General features: G+C 42.2%; 2 protein-coding genes across 11 annotated transcripts in view; both read left to right on the forward strand.

Moving 5' to 3' along the window:
* The first annotated feature begins 59 nt into the window (after positions 1-59).
* LOC130172813 (E3 ubiquitin-protein ligase NHLRC1-like) lies at positions 60-3,260 on the forward strand. Its single transcript, XM_056381749.1, has 2 exons — positions 60-464; positions 839-3,260. The coding sequence occupies exon 2, from the start codon at positions 894-896 to the stop codon at positions 2,136-2,138; it is 1,245 nt and encodes a 414-aa protein (XP_056237724.1). The 5' UTR covers positions 60-464; positions 839-893; the 3' UTR covers positions 2,139-3,260.
* A 441-nt stretch (positions 3,261-3,701) lies between these two features.
* The window catches only part of kif13a (kinesin family member 13A), a 37,647-nt gene continuing 16,548 nt past the window's right edge, over positions 3,702-24,800 (forward strand). For 9 of the 10 annotated variants that reach the window (XM_056380734.1, XM_056380736.1, XM_056380741.1 and 6 more), the window contains exons 1-13: positions 3,702-4,234; positions 4,463-4,553; positions 15,944-15,956; positions 18,426-18,486; positions 19,413-19,505; positions 20,099-20,279; positions 21,967-22,054; positions 22,635-22,769; positions 22,898-23,010; positions 23,121-23,232; positions 23,337-23,549; positions 23,672-23,782; positions 23,876-24,010. In XM_056380734.1, the coding sequence (XP_056236709.1) occupies positions 4,180-4,234; positions 4,463-4,553; positions 15,944-15,956; positions 18,426-18,486; positions 19,413-19,505; positions 20,099-20,279; positions 21,967-22,054; positions 22,635-22,769; positions 22,898-23,010; positions 23,121-23,232; positions 23,337-23,549; positions 23,672-23,782; positions 23,876-24,010 (1,401 nt within the window). In that variant the 5' untranslated portion in view covers positions 3,702-4,179. The remainder of the gene's footprint in view (positions 4,235-4,462; positions 4,554-15,943; positions 15,957-18,425; positions 18,487-19,412; positions 19,506-20,098; positions 20,280-21,966; positions 22,055-22,634; positions 22,770-22,897; positions 23,011-23,120; positions 23,233-23,336; positions 23,550-23,671; positions 23,783-23,875; positions 24,011-24,800) is intronic. The other variant, XM_056380740.1, reaches the window with a different exon arrangement.

The raw sequence follows: 24,800 nt of genomic DNA on the forward strand, positions 1-24,800 counted from the left end.
GATCTGCCCTTTTTTGTATTTTTTTAAATAATACTACGCTTACACCCTACTTTCAAAAATTAATGTGTTACTCATTTAACAAGTTTTTTTTCTACTTGCTATCACATAAATATAAGTATTAGGCAGTTTGTTTACTTAACAATAGGAAATCATGAATGACCTTGCTCAACCCCTGAAGAGCACCCTGCTGCAAAAAGGAGTGCCAGATTGGCTGACTCAAACACTGCCTGTCTCGGATCAGATTTCACTCCGTCTGCACACCGTGAAACTCAGAGACCGAAATAGCTCCCTCATGCTGACCTATAACAACATGTATTTCAAGGTACGCTTGATGTTCTCTCGGAAAAAGACAGCAGTAAATGTCATGTAGTCCTAAACATGACCAGTAGAAGCAGAGGTTCAGCTAGAAATTCAGAGTCTACTGACAGAAAACCCATTGAGCTATCAGCAGGTATCGCCCCACAGTGAGTATTAAGGCACATTGCAATACTATGTCACATGTTGCATTTTCTGGCTTTGAATCCGGCCTTTCAAGTTTAATACATAATATACAGGAAAAAAGGAATGATGTCTGCTGAATGTGTTCTGAGAAGTAAAGAAAACATTGCAAGGGCTGAAACCACTTTACCTCCTCAACTTGTGTTTAATTTGATTTCCATACGAGGGCGGCAGAGAGCCTCTGTGCTGTGCAACATGTCATGTGACCATCTGGGCCTAAAACACAGCACATGAGTGTGCACTCTAGTGTTGCAGTGCCCTGCTTTACTAGCCTTCTCTTCATCATTTGCTCCATCTCTTAAAGTGCCAGTCTGTGTTTTTTGGTTTCCTGAACCTCCAGTTTCCTGCATCAGCCGACAGTCTGTTAGCTTTAAGAACATCAGGATATTTCAGTCATGGCCATGAGTCCTGGTCCACGGAGTTGTGGCAGCCTGAGTCCTGAGGGGATCCTGAGAGAGATCCAGATCAATTTGATGGAGTGTAAAGTCTGCTTTGAGAAGTTCTGCACTCAGCAGAGGGAGCGCAGGCCACAGAACCTTTCCTGTGGCCATGTACTCTGTCTGGAATGCATCACAGCTCTGTCCCACCCTCTCCTGAGGAAGCTGGAGTGCCCGTTCTGTCGACAGCTGTGCAGTGTTGACAGCACCTCCCACTGCCAGGTTCTTAGTGACCTCCAGGAGCTGCTGTTGTCCCGGAGGCCTGTATCGTCTGCTCCTCCTCACAGGGCAAAAGGAGGCCTTAGCTTGTCTGCAGGTCTGACATCCACAGCTCTGCACCTCTACACAGCTTTTGGCAGTTGGGGGACTCTTATCAACCCCACTGGGATAGCTATATTAGGGTCCTCAGGGACAATAGTGGTGGTGCACGATGAAGAGATGAGGGTGGTGGTGTTCAGTCCGCAGGGTAGGAAGCTGCACAGTTTTGGGCGAAGAGGACAAGCCAATGGAGAGATCTGTTACCCAGTGGATGTGGCGGTGACTCCCTGTGGTCACGTGGTGGTGACTGATGCAGGGGATAAAGCCGTGAAGGTTTTCACCTCCAGAGGGAACCACGTGTTGACGGTCAAGGATTCTTTCCAGATGCCCTGGGGTGTGGACACAGACAACTGTGGGTACCTCCTGGTCTCAGACATCCAGGCTGGCACACTGTTCCATGTAAAAGTGGACTATGTTCATGGTGTTGTTCTGGAGCATCACACATCTGTTTCTGACCTCCAGCATCCAAAAGCAGTGGCCTGCTGTCCAGTGACTGGGAACACTGCAGTGATGGAGCACTTAACTGATGACACACATCCACCAGACAGGCAACAACACACAAGGCTGAAAGTGTTTACCAAAGACTTCCACCTGCTTCATCAGACAGACAGTTTCAGCCTGACCCTGCAGTCCTCAGTGAGGCTGAACATGTCGGGTGTGGCGTTTGAAGGAGATGGAGATGTGATTGTGATTGACTCTGAACAGGGGATGATTTGGAGTTTAGGGAAGCTCCAGAACGGCCCAGTCCTGACTCCTCTTGTGGGAGACAACCTTATCCGCCCAGTTGGACTAGTGTCACTGAACAACATGCTCATCATTCTGGACAGTGGAGACCATACAGTAAAGATTTATTCTGCTAAATCTGATACTGGACCCATGATATAGCTCATGTATGAACCGGCCCAGAGTAGCCTATGTAAAATAGAGATTATTATATTGTATAGTGATGTGGTTACCTGGCAATATATTTACATTGAAAATGAAAAATGTGAATATAATGAGTGCTATTGTATACTTTGTAGTATTGGTTGTGTGATCATGTCATAATAATGTTTCTGTCATGTAGTTACTGTCCCCCTATTTACTGAAAATAAATAGCATTATTTGTGAATAAATAATACATTACTTTCCCAACCAGCAGTCCCAATAATAATCTAAGAGCTAACAAAATGATTAAAGGCATAAGAAAGCAAAAAATATAAATCTTATTCAAAACTTTTCTTAATTTTGCTGTTTTCTTGTAAAAACACTGGATCCCTCCACCTTTCTGGAGCTAAAAAAAATCCTTCAAATCAAACTATCTAAAGTAAACAAAAAAAACTCTTGGTTGAAATGCTCACAATTCATGTCCACAAGGCCAGAAAGCTGTGATGAGTGGTTAAACAAGCAAATTCCTTAATTTTAACGGGGTCAATACTTTAACTACATTCTACTGCCGATACTTATGTAGTTTTACTTAAGAAGAGTATTTTTATATTGCTGTATTGATCCTTTTACTGAAGTAAGGATCTGAATTCTTCCAGCACTGGCCCCTTCGCATTTCATCATTACAGACTGCATCCAATCTGTAATCAGTGATTGATAACTACTCTTGTCGATGGAGCAAATCGTAACGCAGCAGTAAGAAAAATGCTTTGCCGAGTGGGGACTTGCGAGCAGTGGACCAGATTCAGCCTGATGAAGAGTCTTGGAAAGCTCCTCTTCCAAAAATGAGGGGTGATTAAAGCTTACTGTACACTATTGAAGTCTTTGATTTTCATCTAAATGTGGTTTTATGGTAAAAATGGACAGATACATAAGACTTTACTGAACAAAAAATTTGATCTGTGTTTTGTTTAAGGAGCCTGTCACAAAATACTCAAAAGAAAAATGGAACTACTGCTACACGTTGAGGATGATATGCTTAAACTTTCCTTAAAATTTGGATATTTAAGCCCCTAAAGGTGCAGTTTACATTCTAGACTTTTAAAGGTCCTAAAACGTCAATAAATTAGATTTTAAAAATGACTCTTTTTGTAACTGATCTGAGCTGTGATGAAGGGTGTGGGGTGCACTGGGACTCCTGACATCAGTATTTTCAACAGCATGGCTAATGTGTTTCATAAATGTTTGGGTGACTGTTAAAATGAAATGTGTATGTGTTGGGGGGTGGGGTTGGTGGGGGGGGCACTCGGACTCCTGCCCTCAGTTCTTTTTTCTTCTTAAAACCTGGCTATGGCCCTGCTGCCATAGCTCACAATAAAACTTTCAATGATATTTTTATGATTATTATTAATCTCATGTTGTGTGTGTGTGTGTGTGTGTGTGTGTGTGTGTGTGTGTGTGTGTATATGTGTGTGTGCTTGCGTGCGTGAGAGAGAGAGAGAGAGAGAGAGAGAGAGAGAGAGAGAGAGAGAGAGAGAGAGAGAGAAAGAGAGATTAGGTCATCTTTTAAGACTGTTTAAACTTTCTTTTTTGATTTTAATAAACCCTCCTCTCTTCATCCCTACCTTTAAATTGTCTTGTCATGATGCGTGTCTTCGGTTCCATGTAAACCAACTTGTCATTCCGCCTCACATTTCTAGTCCCCCGGTTTCACCCCCCGATGAGCGGCGCGGTGCGTTCCTCCTTTCCCCCTCTGTGGCTCAGCCGTCTCCAGTCTGCCAGAGGATAGCAGTCGTGCTCCCAGTGGAAGATGGCGGTGGGGATGCTGTCTGGGGCTGGAGCAGAGCACTGGATTTGCACAAGAAGCGAACCCGGGTGGATATAAAGGAAAAAATGAACATATTTCCATCTCTTCTCCTCGAGGTCTGGACTCTTTTGGGGTTGTTTAAGTAGAGTCTGCTGCCGTTTTTCCGGCAGAAATCCGGGCTTCTCGTCGGGGATTCACAGACTATACACTGATAGCTCGGCGCATAGACAGGGTGGGAGTGAAAAGTGGACGAAAATGTCGGATACAAAGGTAAAAGTTGCAGTGAGAGTTCGGCCCATGAACCGCAGGGGTAAGTATTAAAACGACGATTTCTGTTTGCAAACTCGCATTTCTGTCTCCCTCGGATTCATGCTACATTATCATAAAGTTTTGATTTCTTCGCCATTGCTGCTTTCAGCTTGAGTTATGAGCCTGAAGTCAGACTTGAGTGCAGTTTAAACACAGTCAAAGAAGCCAGGATTTTACTTTTCACACCCCCGCATTCTGCTTCACTTTCCCAACAAACTTCTCTCTGCAGAAATTGAACTGAACACAAAATGTGTCGTGGATATGGAGGACAACCAAACAGTTCTTCACCCACCACCCTCAAATGCAAAAGGAGAGAACAGGTAAACAAAGATGAACTACTGCCAACAGTTTACATTTGCAATTATGTCTTTTAATACAACAGCAATATAGTGCAGTGAGCTTGTTGTAGTTAAAGCATCTTTTGCCTTAACGTGGTTAGTTTGAGTGCATGAGAGTAAAAAAACGTCTTTGCAGTACACAGATTATGGTCGCTCTGGGTGACTGGGAAATGCCTGAAAGTGAAAGAGCAGAAAAATATAGATTGCACTGTCACTGCAATACCCTTATCCCACCCTGGTTGTAATAGAGTTGCATCCAAGGTTACTATTTATTCTCTAACCTCCTGGTTACAAGTCAAATGACTGAAAAGTAGGATTAAAGCTGCACAACAAACTTTCCCTTGAATTCAAACTAAACACATTTGTTGACATAAATGCCAGTAAATAATTGCAGCGGATAAGAAGGAATGCTTAACTGCTGTTTCTGCTGAGGACATGATGTCTGCCACCCACCTGCTTGCAACATGATATTATGTTATGTAATTCATGTGAACTTTCCAATACTCATCATCTCAGCTCAATAATAATTACAACACTCTTATATTTTGCATGCCTGATGTTGTGTTTCAAGACGAAGAAAGGTGGCTGAGTGTGTCTGACACATAAAGACGCCTGTTAGACAGAATAGATTAATGTTGAGCCTCAGGGTATCACTGTTAATCTCCGGAGTCAGAGCTAATTTAAGTTATGTAGCGTTCAAAGTGGAGACCACATGGTGGCTGTATGAAATGGTGGGATGCTGCTCATTTTATCATGGCTAAAAGCGGAGAGGAGCATCCTCTAATGTTTCACACTCTGCCTGCACACTGAAGGTCAACAAATAAGTTTCTGCTGGTTTGTGATCTGTCATGCTCGTGAGGAGTTGTCTGGAGTCGCACAACATGTAGGCTAATGATGTCTGCATGCTTGTGAAGTTGTTCAGATGTCATGCCTGTTAGCAACGGTCAGAGATGTTGCATTTCACCCATCGTAGATGAGCTAGTTTTCGGTTCGTTTGCTCTCCTCTGCTGTTGGTATCACACATGATTAGACAGCTGACCTCTTTACCCACAGGCGCAAATAAATCCAAAAGGATGCTCATTTAGGGGGAAAAAAAGCCTATTTGTTTTTCCCCTTTGATTTATCACTCTAATAATGTCTTTTTCAATTATATTAGATGAACAAACAACTGTTCAGGCCACAGTTAAAGTCCACAATGTGACTGCTGAAAGTGAAGTCATAGGAGGCAAATATGTGCCACAGTAAAGGCTTTTCTAATGGCCCTGATCCAGTCTTGTTAAAGTGTAACACTCTCTCTGCTATTCCATGTAACTAACAGTCAGCATTAACTGCTCCCCCAGCAGCTCTGGTCCGCACATTAACCTGTGTTTAAAGTAATTATCAGAACAGAAATTGCCACACAATGGCGCCGTTCCAGGCAATTAAACAAATCATGCTCAAAGTTAACGTGTGGAATAGGATACGCAACAATGGAACAAAAAAAAGCTGTTGTGGGTGAGAGGTCAGAGGAATGACAGTAGCTGTACACGGTGAGATTCACAGTGGCCACATCTCCACCAATTTCCCAGTGAGGTGATTCGTGTTTGGATCTTTCCACTACTACCTGTTGCCACGTTGTTGAGTGAGACACAAACACATTTCACATTTTCGATCAGCAGAAGTTTCCATATCAGATTTAAGATGTGGTATCAGTCGAGCAGAGATTCCTTTCATGGACTTAGAAATTGACAATGATTTCATCTTTTGCTGGATTCACTTTTGCTCTAACTGGGTTTATCCAGGGTCAGTTTTCAATCTGATTTCAAAATGTAAGTAATTATAATTCCCAAGGTAGTACATCATGTAACTCCACAGTGACTGTAGCCTTGGTTTTATTATGTCACATTTCTATTCTATAGTGTAGTCCAGGCATATAATTACTTGTTAACATTTCAGTGTTAGTGCTGTGTGTGTTTTGGGTCTCTGTGTTTAGGCTGCCATGGTTTTCTTAAAGCATATAATTTTCCTCTCTGCTGCTTGTGGAGCCACATGAGGGGATACCCTGATCACTAAGACTTTGCCTCGTTTTGAAAACACCTGTTCCTGTGTGTTGGAAATGTGTCAGATTTAGTGGGTATTAGCATGCCAAATATGGCCGCAGGGCCAAGATCATGGGAACTTTTTCTCTCTCATGGGAATGCTCAGGCGCAGCCTCAGGCAGGGAACAGCAGTAATAGATATTTTTATGTAGACACATCTGAAATGAATTGAACTCCTGTTGATTTCATAGGCTGTTGATTTTGAAATGCAGGATTTAACAATGGAGGAAATTGCATAACATATTTTAGATCTCAGTGAACCTCATTTACCCTGATAGTTTTGCTCAATACCTAAAAATACTAAACATGAGTGCAGTCTGATGAAATACAGAAATTATGTTCCTAGTGGGGTGAACTTTGAGCTAATACCATGATGGATCATTAATTAGACCCTGAAAATGTTCCAGATTGTGTCTGTGTTTTAATCAGGTTTTGCACAGACCACACAGAACCACAAAAACATGTAAGTCACGTGAAGAATTTGAAGAAATATAAGGGATTTCTTTTGATGGCTAAGCCTCATTCTTTGCATGGCTGAGCATTATAGCAACACTTGTGACCCTATCCCCCCCACCCCTCCTCCCCTCCTCTCTTATTTCCCTGAGAAATTAACAATAATCTCAGTGGTGGGCAAATGAAACACGGATTTTGACTTCAGGGCGACAGGTTAAGTTTCCCAAGTTTCATCTTTCATCTGCCTATTAAGTTGGCACATATTGGAAATGGGAATCTGGGAAAGTAGTTTTGTTTTCACACGCCAATCTGCTCTCCTTTGGGGTTTAGACACAATGACTATGGGGGTGGAGAGGCAGAGAAATACCTGAGGCTGCTGACTGCACAGGGGATGAGCCGTGGAGCATCATGACAAGAAAATACCCTTCCACTCACACAATGGGGCTGTATTACATCTATCATGCCCCAGCATGTCTGTCACCGACAATTGAATACAAAGCCATCGAGTCTTGTAAACTCTTTCTTATGCAAACCCCCTTCTTCAGTATCTTCCAGTCTAGATACACATAGCTGTTGCAAAATCCAAAAGCTAATCACAACTAACTTTTTTAAAGAGGTTCACTAGAGTCTGGTTTATGTCAGAGGAAGGTGCTGCTAGTTGTTAATCTTTTATTGTAGTTTTTATTGTAGTTTTTAAAGATACGTATTTAACCAAAGATGTGACTCTGTAGGGATGAAAATATCACTTTCTCATCCCCCATGCTTCTGTAGTTCTGCAGTGCTGCATTTCAATATGATCCGTGAAAGCATGCCTCTGTGCGATACTGTCTGTAGCCAAGCTTGTAATTTCTGCTTTAATCTCGTCCTTATCACTAATGGTTCCAAAAGCTCAATTGGGTTTATCTCCACTTGGCTGTGTTATCTTGCTTACATGGGTATTGTAATCTGAATCCTATGGATAGGGGCTTCAATCGAGTCATCCAGCAGGAGGTTGCTACTTGCACTGTTCTTTCCTTCTATCTGAAATATTTTTGAATCATGTTCGGATATAGCTGAGTGGTAAGGTCTTCCTTCCTTGTTAATTTTCTCACAACCTAAACAGCAAAGAAAGATATTCAACATGTTGTTAAGCCTGCTGTTTGAAGTATTTGTTTGACATTTTGGGAAATAAGATAATTTCCTTTTTTATTGCAGAATTAAATGAAAAAAATTGATACCATTCTCATATCTTTACAGTAAATATGAAGGTACAAGCAGCAGCTGGTTAGCTTAGCTTAGCACAGAGACTGGAAACAGAGGAATGTAGCTAGCCTTGCTCAGTCCAGTTGTAACAAAATTTGCCTACTAACATCTCAAAATTTTACTAATTAATTTAAAAGTTTAATGTGTAGTTTGCAAAAGCTGAAGTGTATTAATGTCAAGTTGCCGTTTACGAGTGGTTAAGTGCCAGACTATTTCTTGGCTGAGAGGAGTAACTTCCTGGATTCTCTGCTGGTTACCTGGAAACTACTTCCTGCCAAGAAAAAGTTAGGTACATAACCCTTCATTAAAAAAATATATGTGTTTATTATGTTAAGGTGAATTTTGTTACCTTTGGACAAAGCCAGGCTAGCTAGTTTCCCTGTTTCTAGTCTTTAAACTAAGCTAAACAACTGTTGGCTGGAGCTTCATATTTACCATATAAACAGTTGTATCAGTCTTCTCCTCTAACTCTTCTCCCAAAATGTTGCCCTAGTCCTTTAAGTTTAGGTTGCATTTTTCACTAGTCTTCCCCTGGTGACTGCCAGAGACCAACCCAATGTGGTCAACATGTGTTTTTGTTGTGTGTTATGTGCTTTTTACAAATAGCCTCTAATGCTTTCTGATTGTTTGTTAACACTTATGATGCAGAGATGTAAAAGACACAAAGCCTCCCTCTTTTAAACGAAGGTGTTGAGTAGACCAGACAATTTTCTTTCAAGTCACATATGACCTCATGTCTTCATGCTTTCCAAAACGAGCCTTGACTAAATGACAATGCTGCCTTGTCCAGTGGGTGCCCTCAGGAATGTTCCCTTTTGTCTTTCCATTTTGTTCCCTATGTGTCAATAATCAACCTTTCCATTCAGTAAGATGTTGTTCTCAGAGTTAGTTGGCCTAAAATACACACAATCAGCCCAACTCTTCCCTTTAAGACTTAATTCAGGCATGCTATTAAGAGAAAGTGTAGTGTGTTGTTGATAAAAAGGATTGTATTCCCTCAAGGACTGTTCCCTGTTTGTTTAGAGGGTGGGACATTGTTTACATCTTGATACGGAATTGAGAAAAGATGGCGTCCTGCCTCTTTGTCAAGCCTGTGCCTCATTAATCTCAGATGTGGATTCTCATTCTGAGAGGACCCTATGTAAAAATCCTCTCTCAGACATTTCTTCCGTGGCCATTCTGGTTTTCCTTTTCACATGATTCTCTCAGATGAGGCCTTTTGAAGTTTTGAAGGCAGCTTGTTGTGTTTACATGAATTTAATTTCATGGTGGAATAGGTTTATTGTGGACTCTTCTTTCAGTCTCATCCAGGGGAAGTTGAGCCAGGCAACATTAACAAAAGCTTAAAAAAAACAAGTTTTTGACTTGTGTCTTTCTGAAAAGCAATATTCTGCTCATTAGATTTAATTATTTTCAAGCATTAATTAGTGTAAAAATACATTTGGGCATATTTCCCTCTGCAATTAAAGGAGCTACATAGCCAACATTAGCTTTACTCGCCAAGAGCTGTCTCCAGTGGTGGAAAGCAACCTTCTGGTTTTGCTCCTATTTCAAAGACTTCTTTTCTTTTCTTTTTCTTGCACTGAGGTTAGCATGCTAACCAGCTAGCTCCATCCAGCCCGGTTGGCCCATCTCTGCACTTTGAAGAAGTAGTGCTTCTCAGAGGGCATATTATAACCTCCTGTATTGTAAACACGACTATGGCTCAAGCTCTTGGCAAGACTGGGAAGTAAACAGCTGTTAATGCTAACATTGGCCATGTAGCAATAGCAAAACTTAACTCAGAGCTCCTTTAATGACTTTTGTGGTATGTTTTGCACTTCATGAGCATGCTTGCTCTGGGTTTTGTTGTCTATTGTCCTTAGCAGCCAAATGCTAGAGCTATTCAAATAAGTGACATCTAGCAAACAGACAGGGTCAAAGGAGGTGTGACTTGGTAGTAAATGTGTCACTTCATTCCCCCTGGGGAGGAAGCTTTACCATATTGAACAAATTGATGAACTTCAGTTCTTTCTGGCTTGCTTGTTGCCTTTGAAACTAACCAGATTTAAGGCGTTAGAGCAGATGTGGTCACTATCCCTCTCTGCATTTTAGCATGCATACACACACAGTTGGCCCACAACCTGCTGACCCAGCTCATCACACAGTGGTGTCAGAAATGCCAGAGATGATTAAATTAGCCCCTGTCTGCATCATATGTTGTGTTGTTAACATTTGTTATGGAAACTTCGAGGTCCCACGCAGGCGTCGGTATGAGCATCATGTGCACTGCTGATGGCAGAGCTGTTCATTAAGGCTGTTTTTGAGATCCTGAGTTTGGCTTTCACATTGGAACTTTGACTCATGAGTTTGGTAGGTTGTCTCGCTTCTATGTTCACTGCTGTTGCTTAGCGACTGGTGTTGCCAAGATACAGAAAAGTCTTAGAGTTATGTTGATGATCTAATGAACGATGTCCTCCAGCCACACCAAATATTTTCTTAGGGAAGCTAATTTTAGCATTTACAACAATGATCCATGGAGGCATTAGTTTCAGATTTAAATAGCCAAGACTCTTGCAGTGGGGAAATTTAAGTACATTTACTCAAGTACTGTACTTAAGCACAATTTTGTGGTATTTGCACTTGCACTTTTGTACTACTTGGTATTTCTACTCCACTACAATTCCATGGAAAATAATGAACTTTTTACTCCACTACATTTATCTGACAGGTGTACTAGTTACTTTTCAGATTAAAATGGTACATAGAAAGCTTATAAAACACAACACTCTTAAAAATTTAATCAGTGTTTCTCAACCATTTGGGCTCGTGACCCCCACTTTCATTTAGATTATTAAGTATTTCACACAAAAAACAAAGATAAAAGTTTAAAAAATGAAAACAGATTTTTGTGTCAGAAAATTGTTTTTTCTCCTTTCCTCCACCATTAATCGTCACCCATCCCCTGAGTTTCATCTTGTGACCCTTTGGAGGAGCCTGACACCCAGGTTGGGAACCACTGAACTATGCATAACTGTATATAAAGTATTTAAAGTTAGCTCCACTTGGACCTGTTACAACAACTACAACTATTTTCTGCAAAATTTGTATTTTTACTTATAAAACCTGAGGTAAATTTAGCTGGTAATAGTTCTCTACATTTCTAAAGTAGAATTTTAATGTTGGACTTGTAATAAGAGTATTTTAAATTGTGGTATTGGTACTTTTACTTAAGTAAAGGATCTTTCTTCCACCACTGTTATGTAATAGAGCTGAAGAAGTTCCAGAAATTGTTTGTGTAACAAGAGTGAGAGTTAGCTGTCTCAGTAGCTTGGATCGGTCCTGTAGGTCTGTTTCTATCATCAGCCAGCCATCTTCCTTCAGTGCTGTCATGGAAATACTTTTGAATGTCATGCATGTAAACGTCTGCCTTCAACCGTTTGCCATGTTTACATGTGGATCACTCATGCTAATAAAAGCCTGGTCAGTGCTTCCTTGAAATCATCTTCAGTGTAATTGGTCAGACAAGACCCTCCCCCCCCTCTACTGTAACCCTGCTTGGCATTTTCCTGTCTCCTCTGTGTGTCTGTCTGTGCAGCAGGGTGACCTCTGCTTTGAGTGGGTGTTCTGTTCTAAACATACTGGAAGACCATCTGAAATGTTAGCTTGTAGCCTGTCAGAGCACAGTGCGCTGTAATCCAACACTTACAGATATACACACACACACACACACACAGACACAGCTCTGGATGTCATGTTTGGCTCCGGAGCTTGTTGAATTGTGATAGTCTGAAGCAGATCAACAGCCAAACAGGGGAAAGAGTCATCTGTGTGGTTAAATGCAGGTTAAACTGTGGGGGAGGCATAGTTTTAGCAACAGATCAGGAAGAGGAATTTTAATCTCTGAGGGGTGTGCCTGAAAAAAATATGTTTGTGAGCGCCTATGTGCACAGGACAAATGCATGTCATAAATGTCATCTCAATGGGGGGTGTACCTCCTCCATGTGATTTACATATCCCATTTGAGCATCAGGATTATGTCATCAGAAACTCTTGCAAAGCCTGCTAAATCACACTGATGAGTCTGACAGTATATCCCTTGTGCAATGGCAAATATGAAGCTAAAGCATGTGCATTTCTAGATTTAGTTTTATTTATTGTCATCATGATTTGAAACTCTTTCTGGGGTCATTTCAGATTATAACACTGCTTTCATCATATTTAGTAGCTAATTCAAACCAGTCTGTCAGTTCAAATGATGTCAGAATAGATTAAATGATACCAAAATTTGAAATATCCATTTGTTTGATACTTCTTTGAGATTGGGCATCCAATGTCATTTTTTAAAATTGTAGATAGATGCTTCAGTGGAAAGATGATACAGTAGATTAATCTGGTGTGTTGCCTACTGGGCTAGAAGACTGCAGTTTTCATTGGCATAATAACCCAGTGGCCTTAATCCTGCTCCATAACCACAGGGGGGATTCCACTGCTGCTCTCCCACTCTTTATACCTTCCTTTTGGGCATCAGCATGTGCAAGGATCTGATCTGGAAAACACAGGAAGATGTCATGATTTCACCAGTCATGTGCGAGCTGACTGTATCTGACCCGCAACAATGAATAAAAATAAAACATCACAGTCTGGCTCTGATGAGGTATTTCTTACTAAAACTGATAAAAGACAAAGGATTTTCTAAGGAAGATCAAAATGTGCTCCTTTAATCTGTCTGCCGCGACAAGATCAGAAGAGAGTTGGAAAATCATAGTAGTGTGTGAGGCCAATTTCCATCCTCGGCCAAGTTGAAGTCATTCATGAGCGCTTTGGCATCAGGTAGCTGGAGGCGTGGGAGCCTAAGCGTGCCCCTTGATGACACGCACATTAATGCACACACAACCACCCCCCAATAGGACTTATAGACTGCGCCCTCGCCCTGCTGGGGCTGCAGTGTCCGCCTGCATCTGCCTCTGGGGGGGGGGGATCTGATGCTATCTGGCACTTCTGTGCCATACATGTGTGTCATACATTTGTTCTGTATAACCACAACACAGCCTTTAATAAGCCCTCAAGCAATGACTCGACATAAATAGTCAATATTAAGCAAATGGCCTGCAGGATTCATGTTTGAGTCAGAACTGGAGCTGTACTTTGAAACATTTGTGACCATGCTGCCTGTGGTGGCATAAGTACATTGTTATTATGGCAAATGAATATCAGTAGAATATTGCTACATTGATTATATAATTCATTTTGTTGAACATAGTTACGACATTGATTGAAGATGCAGAAAGTGCAATAAAATGGTTTTGTTTTCCAAATGAGCAAATTATATAGAACATGATATCTAAGAAAATACAGGATTTTTGCAATATAACAAATGTTACAACTTTCCTCTAAATAATTAAGGATTTATGCAACCAAATGTAAGTTATAGACTCAGACAGGACATTGCTTCTTCAAGCAAGGTATACAGATTTCTGGGGAGATTAAAGAGATTATGCCCAAGGCAGGGTGGGAGAACTGGAGCCTAATGTTCTTGAACTTATTGAGGGGGAGGTCTTAACATTGTGATGGGAGGAGGAGGAAAGGGAAGAGTCTTTCACATTGAATTCAAGTCTGAAATTCAGCCGGTGAATGAAATGAATTTCTTCTCAGACTTTGTGAGGAAATGATGGTCTGTGAAAATCCAAAATATAACCACATGGAAACAGTTCCCCCCATTGTCCTGTTCAGCATTCCTAGCATACCAGATTTGGTTGTGTATACTGTACATACAGTAAATTGAACAGTGATGAGAGCCACCATCCAACCACTGCAGTTACTGCTTAGATTCTCTTGTAGATGCAGAGATTTTAGACTGCACAGATTTCATAACTGCATGTCTTTTGTCTCTGTGTTTAATGTGTTTTTGTCTCTGTATTTAATGAGTGTGCGTGTGTGTGTGTGTGGCTCTTTGTTTCCGGTCTTGTGACTGCTGTCCCTTTGTTCTCAGTAGGGATACATCTGTTCTCTGTCTTTACCCCTTTCTCATTCTTCACAAGGTTGTAGCTGCTGTGTGTCTAGTTGTTATCATAACTCTCCCATGTGTGTCTTTCATCTTTGACATCTGCACTTTGTAGCAACACTGAAGCTTGAGGAATGAGATCTTTTTATACTTCTCAAGTTACCATGCATTGGGACCTGATCAGTAGTCCTCTTAGTCTGCCCTTAGGAAGTCTTATATCTGTGCTCCCTGCTGTCTGATGCTGATCCATATCTCACACTGTAGCTCCTCATGACCATCCCCTCCGTGCGCTGCATTATGGAGGGACAGACCAGAGGATGGGGCCCTGCCGCAGTCTTTGTCTGCTCTGATTGAGACTCTGTCTCAGTGGTTGTCAGTGGCCCAGATTCAGATTCAGGGTGTGAACCCAAACGAGGCCCTCTTCCTTTTACCCCTCTGCCCATTCACTTTCTTTCTGTCCTTCATCATAATGAGCCTGAGCTCAGTTAATGGCTCTCAGATGAGAATATCACAGCTCTTCGGTGGAAAGCAGTCCTACTCTGCTCCTTTGGGAATCATATTGTCTTTTTTAAAAGAAAATTTCCTAAGAAAACATAACAGCAGCACACATTTACAACGATGGAAAAAAGCACAAAAGATTAGTGTGGATATTGTTGTGCAGCGCTGTGACTGTGCTGTTGTTGGTGACTCAGCTCAGTTTGTGTGAGACACTTTGGTGCAGTGTTTCAGTCTTCCTAAAGCAGTCCCACCCTGTATTAGTTACTGCGTGAAGGTGATGTCCACCTCTGTGTCTGTGCCAGGAGACGGCTGCGGGGGGACTCGCTGACTGTTGAAGGACATGACTGTGGCAGATATAGAAGCACTAGGGTGGCGCATGTGTTGTACTGCATCATCAAACTACAACATGCGTGTCCAAAAACAGTCCTAATATCTTTGCAGTACACTATAATGGCTGGAACTTTATGTGGAGCTTATAGTTATAGTCTTTCTACTTTGGGGAATTCCCTCTTCAGTTAAGAGAATAATCCGACATAATTTAGGGCCATATACATACTATCCTTTTGTCTTTAGTTCCGGCAGCTGGTAATGCTGAGTGCAGCTTCCCCAACCTGGCCTCCCTGTTAAATCCACAGGCATAAGAGCTATTTACTCAACAGAGTCAGTGGGACATTGAATCCTAAATCTCTTCCCTTCCTCACGCTCCACTGGCCCAATTATGAACCCAATCACAGCAGCACCTACCACCAGGACACTGGCCACTGTGTGGAAGTGAATAAATGAGTGAATAAATGAGCGAAAGAGTGAATGAAAAAGTCACAATAGGAATTTTGAAATACAGAAAGTTAGGAAGGAGTCTGAAGTTTCAAAAAAAAAAAAATGAAGCAGTTTTGGTTTCAGTGCAGATACTTCAGTTGAAAAGAGTTGCTTGTGTCAACACAGACAATGGGAGGTTTCCTATTGTGTCAGTTGCAGCTGCATTTTACTGAGTGTGAACATGCTCTGACTGTTAAACTGTATCAACGCTAACCATGTTCCTTCTCCTTCTCTCTGTCTTTTCCCCTGGTTCACCCGTGGGTTTCTGCTGTTTATGATGGACTGTCCTTCTCATTCAACAGGAAACAACCTAAGGTATGTACACTTCATCTGTCTCTGTTGTAACGCTAAAAAAAACTGGCGTGGATCAACAGAGCTGACGTGCAATGTCTGCATAAACAGTCAGAAGTTATTTTAGTGCAAGTAGCCATTTGTAATGACCTCTCACTCCCTGTGCTGGCATGACAGATACCAAAATAATCCTGTGTCTGGATGTGGCACAGGCAACACTATTCCCCTGAGGCTCTCAGAGGCATCCTGCACAGGTCCACTGTTGTCTATCTACTGTCGTGGCGTTGTTTCTAGGGACGTGATTGAGAGTGTTTCAGCAGTTTGGTTGGTCAGCAGGAGCCGGATGGATGTCCGTGTGAATGTGTCAGTGCTCTAAGATCTTGTGAACACCCACAAAGGTTCTACAATGAGAGAGGGATGAGCGCGGACACTGGGGTAGTGTGTGTGCGCATTCAAAGCTGCATTGTTGGAGTGCCCCCCCACCTCCCCCCTTGACAACACGCTGGTGACTAGCTCAAAGATGTTTCACACACCAGGGACAGGCTTTGTACCCAGTACACTCGGCGGCTGATGGAACCAGAGAGCGTTAGCATGGGCCACGGGCATGCATGGTCCCTGGGGCCCGTGAACCTGAGTTACCCTGTAATTTCCCTCAGCTAGACGAGCACGTGGCTGTCTGCTAAGTTATAGTGGCACTCAAATCAGTCTCCCCGCATTCTAAAGGGTAAACAGACGCTGCAGTCCAATCACGTTTGACCAGTTTTCATCCTAGAAATGACAAAAAGGGCTTTGTGCTTTTAAGCTTCATCATTATTTGTACTGCTGATTAATAGTAATTGTCCAATCAAGAACAATTTGTTGCGCAGTCACACCCTCAGGCTGGAGAGAAGCAGAGCAGAGGAGATTGAAGCCCTAGTTACCAAACCAGCTCTAATTGAGAATGATGGCACTTTTGTTCCTTTGAATGGCACCCACTCACTTGTCTGAAGTCACTAGAGGAGGTCTTGCTTTCAAAGCATTCAGTGATCTCAGTGCTTCCCATGCTGACGGTGCAACCAGTGGTTCCCTGGCCAATAGCCCTTATTATGATTAGAAGGGAGTTCAATTATTTCGGGGTATTTGTGCTGGGGAAAAATGCTTTGGCAGCGCAGCAGCAGTGCACTGAAAGCCAGGAGTAGTAACATGTGCTGCACTGCTGAGCGTGATTTGAAGGATGACAGAGCAGTAGCAATTGTGTTTTGTATCTTGGAGGAAATCTTAAAAAGAGAAGTGGCTGAACTTGGATAAAAATAGAAGTTTTGTCCTTCGCCAGGACATGTAGCAATAACAATGAGTTGCAGACAAACAGCACAAGAAAAATAACAGAAAATATGGCACAAAATCACAAGTAGATAGAGGTTCAATTATAAATCAAGAATGACTTTACAGTCAGGTAAAAGATTTTATCCTAGAAACAACCTAAAAAAACAACCCAAGAGCTGTCTACAACTATGGAAAACACTAAGACCAATTCAAAAGAAAACACATCAAGAAAGAGTTCACTCTCTCCCTGCAGCAAAAACTTTTTATAATTTTAGATCTAACTGAAGAAGATTCCACATAAATGTTCTACTGTTTCATTTTACTGAATTCAGTGTAGACTTTGGGAAGTTACATCTCTCATATCTGCCCCAAAAATATATATCAGTGAATATTGTGCTCCAAAGTGCTGTTAAAATCCACTTAACTTAAACTTAAAGTTATGGTCAAAATCAGTAATTACTGTAATGACCTTTGAATCAACATGATGAAACCTCAGTGAAGAGTTGCAACAAGTCAGAGAGTATTAAATATGACAGATATTATTGCAGTTACTTCAGAGAGAAATTTAAGAGGAACATTAGAGCACATAGGCGTTCAAGTGAATACAGTAACAGGAGCTGCTCTGTCTGTGAGGAGTGGGGGGTCCTTGGTAAATGAGGCCACTGGTCTTTTCCCACAGAGCATCCTCTCTGTGTGTTATCCATCCAGAGCTGATGCAGGTGCCTGGGGAACACAAAGACTCTCTGCTGCCGAAGTCTGTGTTGTGAGACCCAGCGCTGAGGGCTCAGAGCCAGCCTCCACCACCAGCAACAGCCCCGTTTCCTTGGAGACGAAGGTCATCGGGTGCTGGAATTTCTTCTGGGGAGCGCTGACCCTGATTTATGAATTCATTTAACTCCAGCCACTATGACAAAACATGGGGCAGCTAACAGTGGATTTGTGCAGACAATCATGGCGCGGCCCTAACGAGCATTACCTCCAACAACGGTACTTAGGTTAGACTTCATCTCCCTCTCTCAGACAAGCTCGGTCCTGCTGATTTACTGCAGGGTGGCATGGTAAAGCACAATAAGCCTTTTTTTTGTAGAAGGAGAGGTGAGACCACGACTAAAAAAGTGTTGTACTGTACATGCTTGGGCAGGTGTGAGAGGCGTGTGTGTGTTTACACTCCCTGTGCCGTCTCCTCTGCAGGTGTTCGCTTTTGACCACTGTTTCTGGTCCATGGATGAGTCCAACGTTCCCAAATATGCTGGTGAGTCATAAATACTGAAACTGATCCTTCACTCATCACCAAAGAACTAAAATCATGCCCCATGTAAGAACCTGCTGAGCTTTGTGTAATAATAGTGCAGGAAAACTCCCAACTTGATGGGAAGCTGTTTTTGCATCATGCAAAGCAAAGTGCAGTGTGGGTGTATATACACAGTGATTTGCATTTTGAATACATTAAAATATATAAACAAGGCGGTTGTTTTTGTATTGTCTCAAAACAATAAAATCATCATGCAGTTTAGTTCCATATATTTTAAGATATGACACACTTGTATTTGTCACACGTACAACAAATAGTAATATGAATACTGCAGATTGTTCTCATTTGCATTTCATGTTGAGCTTTAGCAACTAATCTACTTCTCATGCATCCGCTCACATGGTAAATTCAATGTCTTCAGCTTCCATTCATTTCTCTATTGAGTTTGGCACAGAGGAGGTTACAGCTTCAGTTTTTTGTAACATCTATAGAAAAGAGTCCGAGGCAGATTTACATAATACATTATGCTCGTCATAGCGCTCTCATTTTGTGATGGGGATGTAATGCATACATCTGCTTTGTGCTGAACCGACAAGGCAATCTGGTCAGTGAAGGGCTGCCTCGAGGGCCCGGGCCAAGGCTTTATTTAGCTCATTAAACAGCTGTCCCATTCAGTAGGAGCACGACTGTGAGCAACACAAGAGATTTCTCAACACAGCCCGGCATTTTCCACACGACCAGACAGGAATCTGTCACCTTTCATGAATCTTGGTTTCTTGTTTGGTAGCCTTCGCTGATATATTTCTTTGTACTGTACTGATTATTGAGGAAGACAGACAGATAGGAGCAGATAATAAAACTTTTGTAACTGAATGTTTTTTCTGTTTACCATAATCTCCATGGTGACTGATTCTTTGTCTAAAAAGGTCAAGAGGTGGTGTTCAAGTGCCTTGGAGAGGGAATACTTGAAAATGCATTCCAGGGATATAATGCCTGCATATTTGCCTATGGACAAACAGGTAACTGAAAATCCACATGTAACCTCCACTGAATCACTTCTTCTTTTTTTGCTAAATCCATTAAACCATGCAGTCTTTAAATTATTTATAAATTATGAATTGCCTCTTTTACACTCAAAGTTAAGTCTCTAAGTACATTTGCAGGCCAAATTGTCTCCAGATGTGCAGAAGTTTAAAAGAACAGGAAGATTTGTATTTGTGATCACACTGGTGAATCACTTAACTCATATCCTTCCTCACCCTGGAACAAATTAGTTTCTTCTTTATCCCTCTTCCTGTCTTAGAGGGGAAACACTAAGGAGACACACCTATTTAATTGTTTGAAGAGAGGAGCACAAATATTGCAGCTCCCCATCCAGTTACATGATGTTTGGAAAAAAAAAAAAAAAAAAAAAAGTATTGTACGTGCTTAAAACAACACTTAAGTCATGCAGGGAACCACATACACACGTGGCGTTTGATTTGGCATTTCTAAGCCACACTAGCAGCTCTAGGAATGGAAAATTAAGTTTCATCATAATTGAAGCGCTGTACTGTATTGCCTTCTCTCTGTGGGGGATACAATTATGTGTAACTCTGCTGCATCCATCCAGGTTCAGGCAAGTCCTTTTCCATGATGGGGAACGGGGAGCAGCCGGGTTTAATCCCTCGACTCTGCTGTTCGCTGTTTGAGAGGGTCCACAGGGAGGAAAATGAGGCTCATACTTTTAAGGTGGAGGTGTCTTACATGGAGATCTACAATGAGAAGGTCCGCGACCTGCTGGATCCCAAAGGGTGAGTCTGATTTGTGCTATTGTACTTTTTCCTCAGAATAAGCGCGCGTGACGTGTATCAGCTCACTGAATTGAATGAGTTAATGTTGCTCTGCGAATGCTTTTGACCTGTAGTGACAGCAGCAACTCGTCGTCACACCAACTGTGTCATTTCCTCATAGTCTCGGTTTACTCCGACTCCAGCACGAGCAGTGACCTCTCCGTCAGCTCCCACTTTGTGCTGCTTTGCATGTCTGTTTATAGCTCTGTTGTGTCTAGTAGCCTGAATGGGGGACGGGGACAGAATGATGTGAGTAGGTAGCTCAACCCAGTCATTTCCTGCAGAGCAGCGGCCAGCGTCGTCCTCTGACACTGCTGTGTTCTTTGCCTTCCATGGTCTGATGTGGGTTGGCAGACAGACTGCAGGGGAGGGCGAGCTGTGAAAGAGTGTGTTTCAGGGACATCTGTTTGTGAAGCTGGGAGCAGGAGAGTGGTCAGAGCTGCCTGTGAGCCCGAGCTCCAGAGACGGACTACAGTGCAGTGCTCTGTGTGCTGCAGATGTCGGAAGATGCAGGCGGACCCAATTACGATGGCAACTTCCTCTCGCTTGTAGTACAAGCCTCACACTCTCTTGATCTGCCGTTGTATCTGTCTCTGGGATTTTTGGGATGAAACATTAGCTGTGGTATAGACATGTGATATAGAAACTCCCACTGTGAGTTGGTAGCTGCTCTTTCTAGTGGTTTTATCCTCTTGTTTGCTGCAGTGGGTGGTAGATTACTAGACTGGAAGCTCTCTGCCAACCTCAGCCGTTCTGTAGCCATGGAGAGGGATTCAGTGACTCTTTCTGATCTATAGGATTTCTCCTCAACACCTGGCAGACAGCCAGGTGAAGATGAGCCTCAGTTTACTCACCTGCACCATCTAGTGAGACTCCCATCTACCCATAGTTTGACTCTGTTACACGGCGTATGTATTTCATTAGGAGGTAATTCACATTTTGATCAGGAAATTCTCTCATACAAGACCAAAACCAACAATAGACAGTTCCCACGTAGTCTCGTCGCTCTCTGTGCCATAGACCTCCACTGTTTTCCAAAAGCACATCAGTGAGCCACACTATTGGCCCACGGAAACATCTTACAACAAAAAAATGTAACTCGGCGTCAAACACCCGTTAACATTTTATTGCTGCTCCTCGTTGATGGAGAGTTATTTCGACAGTGCACGACAGCCATTCCATTCATTTAGTAGCACAGCATAGAAAAAACTACACAACAAGTGAAATATTTATGCTGTCAACATTTTTCTGGAATAGCATTGTTACCAAATAATAATAGGAGGCTGTTTCTAATTTTCCAGCAATGAATTTGAATTCATGTTCCCAGATAGAGGAAAAATTAGTCATATAAGCTTCTATTCATTTAAGTTTCATTCATTCTGATCGAGCTGCCAAGGTCAGACGATGCGTTTTCAGCTTCTCCAAAAGGAGAATATGTTGAGCTGACATGATTTCAAGGAAGGATTGCAGGGAAAGGACTTCAGAGAAAGAGGAATGTCAAATCAAGTGTGCATTATAAAACAAATTTGTCTTCATTCTTTCTTTTTGCACGTATGTATGTCCCTAATTGAAAATAGTAAGAATGTCCTCCCTGTTTCTTTCTTCTCTTTCTCTTACACATTGTGTTGCCTCTTCTCTGTCTTTCAAGGAGCCGACAGTCCCTAAAAGTTCGGGAACACAAAGTCCTGGGTCCATACGTGGATGGCCTGTCTCAGCTGGCTGTGACCAGCTTTGAGGTGCGTCTTTCACCCTTCTGCCATCGCACCGCCACCGGAGGCGAGGCTGAATCCACCCTGTATCACTGACCAACGTGCCTCATGTTTCACGTACACATTGACATGATTTATAGCACCCAGTAGGAATGACTGTATGTCACCTCCCTGGTTGTCAAGTCATTGATTTAAATTTGCAATAAAGAGCAGAAACTGTAACAACACATATTCCTGATAGGAATGTAGTCACGGGGTTTTGTGTAGCTGACATGCCAATCCTTGGCAGGGCCTTCCTTAATTAAGTTTAAACATCTCCGCCCTGTTCCTCTGTGTTCCTCTGGTCTGCCTGATATTGGTGCAGTGTATTTCCCATAGCCTTGGCTCACTGCCTGCTGTGACCCAGCTCAATCACATGGCACACAGCCGTATGCGAATACCACCTGACTTTGCTGGAATCATAATGTCGCCTTTGCAAGTTTTTCCAGTGAAACGTGTTCAAATTATATCCCTCTTTTCAAAGTCTCATAGAGCAAATTACATGCAACTGTGACTAATAGTGGTGTTTTTTCTTTCTTTCATGACCTCACCCTCTCTATCTTTTTAGGACATCGAGGTTTTAATGTCGGAGGGGAACAAGTCTCGCACAGTTGCAGCCACCAACATGAACGAGGAGAGCAGTCGTTCACATGCTGTCTTCAGCATCATTGTCACACAAACACTTTATGATCTACAGTCCGGGGTCAGTCTTTTCTTCCTTTTCATGACGGACTTGACACCAAAACTAATGCATTTGTTTTTATCCTCTTAAATCTGTTTATTTTATGATGGCTCTGACTGACCGACTGTGCATGTTGTGATTGTAAACAGAATTCAGGAGAGAAAGTGAGCAAGCTGAGTCTGGTTGACCTGGCAGGAAGTGAGCGAGTCTCCAAGACCGGAGCTGCTGGGGAGAGACTCAAAGAGGGCAGTAATATAAACAAGTGGGTGTATTTTTTAAATGACAGCCATACAAATGTATAAAGTCCAATTAATCATTTGTCGGTTTAACCCTGATAGGGATGAAATAGATTTTGTTTTTGTGTCGTTTTAGATCTCTCACCACATTAGGCTGTGTGATTTCTGCTCTGGCTGATCAGTCTGCAGGAAAGGGGAAGGCCAAGTTTGTGCCTTACAGAGACTCAGTCCTCACCTGGCTACTGAAGGTCTGACCCACATATTATTACTACCCTTTCTCTTTTGGTCATTATAATAACGTGTAATAGTCCTACGTCTGCTGGAATGCGACTGAATGTTTTCTTCTCTTCAGGACAACCTGGGCGGCAACAGCAAGACAGCCATGATCGCCACAGTGAGTCCAGCGGCTGACAACTACGAGGAGACTCTGTCCACGCTACGCTATGCTGACAGGGCCAAGAGAATCGTCAACCACGCCGTGGTGAATGAAGACCCCAACGCTCGGATCATCAGAGAGCTCAGGGAGGAGGTGGAGAAGCTCAAAGTTCAGCTCTCGCAGGCCGAGGTGAGAGGAGGGATTGGGTGGACCGGAGAGGCTCACAAATTAAGGATGAATTCATGCCAGAGCAATCACATGATGGTCCAGACCGCACTGATACTGATTGTTTTCTTTTTTCTTTTTTTCAGTCCATGAAGGCTCCTGAACTGAAGGAGAAACTGCATGAGTCTGAGAAACTCATCCAGGAGATGACTGTCACCTGGGAGGAGAAACTAAGGAAGACGGAGGAGATTGCCACTGTGCGCACATATGTTATAATAAGACTCCAAAATCTCAATTTTGATTCAGCATATTTAATCATACAGTATGACTGTTATTATCTATTTTTACAGGAGCGTCAGAAACAGTTGGAGAGCATGGGCATCTCTTTGGAAACATCTGGGATTAAAGTGGGTGAAGACAAGTGTTTCCTCGTCAATCTAAATGCTGATCCTGCCCTAAATGAGCTACTGGTCTACTACCTGAAGGTAATAGAGTTTGACACTGCAATACTCTACAAGTACAGTCAGTTTTAGAATTAGCACATCAGGAGTTGTACTGCAAATAAAACATAAGCAGTATGTACTATGTACATTTAGCAGTTTAAATGTATTTTGATGACTCAGTTTAAAACCTGAATCTGTCCCGCTGTTTCCTTTTTAAATTTCAACTTGACGAGCTCTAAAGACAGAAGAATACATTATCCTCACTGTACGACAATGTCCCAGTCTTTGCTTGCTCCAAGGATTCTTTAAGTATAATGTACAATATTTTGTAATGACACAAATAAACAAATAGAATAAAAATGAATAAATAATAAATAAACATAAATAAGTAAAATAAACAAACAAATAAAATTGGAACCTTAGTGGGAATCTCGCTGTTAATTTCAGACACATAGTTCATGATCCGGGCCAGATGTGAAATACAGTATATAACTGTGGGTACAAACAGTACTTGGCCGAGTCAGGGGGATTTTCAATGATAATCCAGAAGTGGGACAGCTACACTTTAAGATGTTAGCTGCCATAAACAAATAAGGTCCTAATCGGAGGAGATTGTGCTGAGCGCAAAGCTGCTGAAGACTGATATTTGCACTGGTAGCCACCACAGCTGTCACTGGTGTGTTGACATGAGGTGCGTTTATATATTCATTGTATAGCTGTGCTTATTTCCATGTCTTTTACTAGTTCTAAATTGCATAAACTAGGGATCTAAGGACTGTAAACCCACTTCACTATAACTCACTCCCTCACTGTACGACAGTATAGTGTCAAA

The sequence above is a fragment of the Seriola aureovittata genome, chromosome 7 (genome assembly GCF_021018895.1).
Source record: "Seriola aureovittata isolate HTS-2021-v1 ecotype China chromosome 7, ASM2101889v1, whole genome shotgun sequence".
In the NCBI taxonomy this organism is placed as follows: Eukaryota; Metazoa; Chordata; class Actinopteri; order Carangiformes; family Carangidae; genus Seriola; species Seriola aureovittata.

Excerpts from the sequence above, each read along its gene's own strand:
- LOC130172813 (XM_056381749.1), top strand. The coding sequence starts at position 894 with ATGGCCATGAGTCCTGGTCCACGGAGTTGTGGCAGCCTGAGTCCTGAG.